Source organism: Lactuca saligna, chromosome 4, assembly GCF_052625555.1.
Source record: "Lactuca saligna cultivar CGN05327 chromosome 4, ASM5262555v1, whole genome shotgun sequence".
Taxonomy (NCBI): Eukaryota; Viridiplantae; Streptophyta; class Magnoliopsida; order Asterales; family Asteraceae; genus Lactuca; species Lactuca saligna.
The window spans coordinates 74326622-74331838 of NC_136420.1; the positions used below are offsets into that span (position 1 = coordinate 74326622).

The 5217-nt window shown below is 29.5% G+C and overlaps 1 protein-coding gene and 1 long non-coding RNA gene across 2 annotated transcripts; one reads left to right on the forward strand and one right to left on the reverse strand.

The window, feature by feature from the left end:
- The first annotated feature begins 2459 nt into the window (after positions 1 to 2459).
- Positions 2460 to 3663, forward strand: LOC145039756 (protein SET DOMAIN GROUP 41-like). The gene is given in 4 exon segments (XM_078987771.1): positions 2460 to 2671; positions 2917 to 2933; positions 3027 to 3055; positions 3163 to 3663. Coding segments are annotated over 4 exon segments (759 nt in total).
- A 522-nt stretch (positions 3664 to 4185) lies between these two features.
- LOC145042142 (uncharacterized) lies at positions 4186 to 4774 on the reverse strand. The gene is made up of 2 exons (XR_013680550.1): positions 4545 to 4774; positions 4186 to 4438 (listed from the first exon to the last, which is right to left on the reverse strand). It is a non-coding gene; the product is annotated as an uncharacterized LOC145042142 (long non-coding RNA).
- Between the last annotated feature and the right edge of the window lie 443 nt (positions 4775 to 5217).

Sequence of the window (5217 nt, forward strand, 5' to 3'; positions counted from 1 at the left end):
TATATATATATATATATATATATATATATATATATATATATATATATATATATATATATATATATATATATATATATATATATATATATATAGGGAAGAGTTATATGGAAAGTGAATGATTAGGGCAACACATATTTGAACTAATGAAAACATGACAACATATCACTTCCACAATAACTTCCACAATACATTACTTGTGAAGAAAGAAATAGATACGTGTCATTTGATTATTGGTTGCAGTAGATGTTGTCCTAGTTATTTGTTTTCCATAGAACTCATTCCTATATATATATATATATATATATATATATATATATATATATATATATATATATATATATATATATATATATATATATATATATATATATATATATATATATATATATATATCAAATGTCCATTTTCTAAAATTCCTAATATTTTTCTATGATTTTCATCATTTTCCATATTTTGGTAACAAATCAATTTAAATTCAAATTTTGAAAATACAAAATCATATTCTAATAACATATATTTCAAAGTATAAATCTTCATTTTTATTATTAATTAAATAACATCATATTAAATATAAATCTTTGCATAAAAAACTGATTATATTTGCTGATTTTCTTTTATATTTTTAACATAATTATACCTAATTGTGCTTCTTATAAAATTCATAACAACAAAACCATTAATAAGCCAAATTAAAAAAAAATAAGAAATGTCGATTTTCTAACAATCCTCTTACGCACGGGATATGTTCTTTGATTTCTATTATTCCTTCCCCCCCTCCCTTTTTTTTTTTTTTTTTTTTTTTTTTTTTTTTTTTTTTTTTTTTGTATGACATCAATTATCAATTCAGTTTTTGAAAAACAAAACCATATCTTAACAACATATATTTCAAGTATAAATCTTCATTATTGTTATTAATTAAATAATATCATATTAAATATAAATCTTCATAAAAAACTGATTATATATGTTGACTTTGTTTTATATTTTCGAACTTGATACAATTAATTGTATTTCTTATAAAATTCATAACAATAAAACCAGTAATGTTTACTGGAAGTGGCGGTGTTGTGCGTGGTGGTAACTTTCTTCAACATCTCTCTTCTTCCCCTCCATCTCTCCTCCGCCTCCCACCACCTCCATCTTCACCTCTCCCAAAACCCTTACGATGGCCAAACCTCCAACCTCCGCGTCTCTCTCCTCTTGCTCAGGGGCAGAATCTCATTAGGGCTAGGGGGGCCATGGCCCCCCTATTTTTGATGTATTTACCATACCTAAATATATATAGATGTAGTTTTATTTCTGCATAACTTTATGGCCCCTCCAGATTTATGATATCATCATATATATACAATTCAACAAAATTATTTAGTTTACTATTTAACTTCAAAAAAAGCCAGAAAATCAATCTTTTATTAATATCTCATTAGAAATTAGGATAATAGAAAGGAAAATAAATAAGCAATAACAAAAACTCCAAAGATTGCTGAAAAACCGAAACCAATCCTAGTAAATTAGGATACAATTTGATTAAGGAAACCAAAGCGAAAACCAAAAAAAAATTATATTAATTGGAAAAAACCGTTGGATTATACACCTCTATATCGCCGCTCTGGACTTTCTCCTCTCTGCCTTCAGTGAACTATATGCGCTCTCGGTCTCTCATCTCTACCGTTCGCCGAATGCAATACCGACCAACACGACCTTTCTGATCGGTGCGTTTTTTTCCTCTCATCTCCGTCGTTTGCCTATCTACAACTCCCATCAGAAATTTTTGTGGCTGGTGAGTTCTCCTTCTATCATCCCCACTGGATTTGTAACCTTTTGCTTCTCTTAATTTCTTTCGTTTTTTTTTTCACTCTTTCTCTCACTAGAGTCATAGAATTTGGTATTGATAATGGACAAAAATTTAAAAGATACATATGAGCTGTAAATAGTACTAAAAGACTGCAACAATAAATGATATGTTATTTGGTTATGGCCTAGGAATTGTTATTTAATCAAAAAAAAATAATACATTATAAAAATTTTATAAAACAATTTTGTTTGTTAAAAATTTAAAATCGTAAGGCATATATATATATATATATATATATATATATATATATATATATATATATATATATATATATATATATATATATATATATATATATCATCTTCCTATTCAACTTTTGTTAAAAATCTCATACATGATATAATAGCTTTGTTAAATAATTTATATAGAATAAAAACCTTATGATAATTCAAAGGGTATATAGAATAACTTCATTAATTATTTAAAAGTTTTGATTTCGGCCCACTGATAGTATTCGTGTTCCGCCCCTGCTCTTGCTTCTCCAAATTAAACGTCACCATCCCATCAAATAATACGATAGAATCTGGGGGTTGATGAGCAACCATCACCAACTCCTTATGTCGAATAATGACGATGAGTTTTCCACCAGAAAAAGAACGACGCAATGGCAATGGCGGCAACAACAGTGATGAGAGATAGTGTCTCTAGTTCCAATCTGTCCAATGAATATATACTGGAAGTGGTGGTGTTGTGCGTGGTGGTAATGAACGCCGTAGAGGTGCAAGATAGGGTGGGTCGATCAGTAGGGATTGTTGTGTAAAATATTTCTTTATCGTAGATCAACCATAGTTGTGCCCCAAATGCTGATCAACCATTGTTGTTCCCTAACTGACGGCTATATGTTCTTGCCGCCGGAGAGCCATGCTGGTGGGCAATGATTTCTCATTATTCCAACATCCTCTAATGGTCGCCAACCAATTGGGTTTTCTACAAATACTCAATTCCTAACATGTAATTCACAAAACCCTCAAATTCATATGTTTCGAGTTCGCAAACATGAAATCGAATTGCTTATGTGTAATAGAAACAACGGAGATCCATGGTTACAATCGCATGCACAGATTTGCTACAACCAAAGGTAAACAACTTCATCAAATCCCTTCTATTTGCGAATTCATGAAATAACATGTTATCTCCTTCCATCATCTTTCTGTTTTTTTTTTTTTTTCAGGAATTGAGGCAACTAGACTTGTGATCCAAGTATCGATTTACATGTTGCTGTAATCAATGTGTTGTAGTGCTTCCAACACACGTTGACTGGTGTCTACAAACGTTAACCACTGCCTCCTCTAATGATGTGGGAATAGAAAAAACGTACGGAGTACATAAACGATGCTATTGATGAATATATGTGTTCCAATGATGTCGAACCTTATTGCAAAAAGCTGGAAAATACCCTTTTAAATGGATTCCATTATGAACAACTCATAATAAGATTACACTCCCAAAATTATCTATCTTTAAATGTCTACACAACTCTAGCTTCAGTTTATAAGGTCCAATCAATGGATGAAAATTTGTTACATTCTTTAAAGATGAAAAGATTCAGTGATGCTTGCTCCTTATTACTTGTAGTTATAACCCATCAACTATTTCTATCTGAATCTTGTTTAATTGCTTTAGTTTCAAACTTCTGGATTGGTGCTACCGGTGAATCTATGCGAGATCTTGCTAGAAACTTAGTGTTTAATTGTGATTCAGAGCTTCAAAGTTTTATGTCTATGTATGCATTGTTTACACAATTGAATTTCAAAGTCACATTTGTGTATTTATGCAACCAAGTTACGACTACGAGCTTCCTACGGTAGAAGATATTCATCTATTTATTTCAGTTGAGATTCCCAATGTTCATCTTTTATTGTTATATTTAATAAAATTTTATTGTTAATTTTCATTTGTAATTTTTTATATTTTTTCATATATGTTTATTTCAACAACTTAATTTTTTGTTTGTCATATATCAATTTTAATTTGGTTCACTTATTGTAGTTGTTTTATTTTTATAATTAATTTAACATTTCATTATACAATATCATTATTTTTTTCCTTAATTAAACAAATATAAACTATCTCGTATATCTTGAAAAATAATTTCATACATTTAGTTGAATCAACGATTATAATTTTTCATAAATAAAAAAATAAATCTTTCAATTAATAATTTATTGAAAATAATTGATTAATAATTATGAGTTTTACTATAAAATTTTAATTATTTTTGTAACCAGAGCTCCAAAGGACTATAAAATTTTAATTATTTTTGTAACCGTAGCTCCTAAGGGCTATAGAGAGAAAGAGGGTTTTCGGAGCTTATGATTAAATAATACAGATAACTATAAATGAACCAATTCTATTTCTTTAACAACTTAGAGAAAATAAATAAAACTTGCCAATTCTGGAAATACCTATTTCATTGACCATGCCAAAAAAACGGAACAACCAGGCCCTCCATTGAGCCAAAGCATAAGAGGGTCACTTTCTGGATTGCACTAAAGCATAAGAGGGTCACTTTCTGGATTGCGCTGAGACTCAACGAAGTAGTAAAATAATTATACGTCATCGGATTCTCCTACCCCAACATAACTTAAAGAAAATTGTTGTTTCAAAAGTTAGTATATACAATATATTAAGAATATGATGATGATGATGATGATAATAATGGGAGACTAAATCAACACAATTGTATTACCCGGTTTCAAGTGTGAAAGGAAGATCACCAGGAAAACCTAGGAGTGTCTTAACTAGGAAGCGTGGCTCAGTAATCTTTGCGGTAAATATCAAAAGAAACACGAATAACTTGATAACATTGTACTTGGTAATGAAGTTCAAAGGTTGAAAGTGAGATTGTGCAGACAATTCCATGGTTATACATAGATATGCACAAGATAACTTCCATATAACAAGACTTTTTTGTTTCCATCACTTGTGCAATGATTATAAATAAAGAAAGAAGTTTCGACTAAGTCGGTTTTTATAAATAACTAGAATTGATTTTCTAAAAGAAAATGTTTTTTTTTTGTTTAGTGGATATGACGAACCTTACAAATAAAAAGAAAAATGATAAAAGTTGGGTTACATATGGAAAATGATTTATGGAAGCGAAAGTGAATTATAAAGCTAAGTAAGTTTCAAAATTGTTCAAAAAACACCATTGAAGTTTTGTCAATTCAAAAAACACCATCAAACTATGTCACACCCCCAAACCAAGGATGGCGGAAACGTCCGGGGGTGGAGGACTTCATGTATAGTATCATAACCACAATTGCAATAGTAATTTAAGCAAAAACAACCAACATATATATAATTGAAAAAGTTACATCACTTGTATGAATTACATGTTTCAAAATCAATTACAATATGTT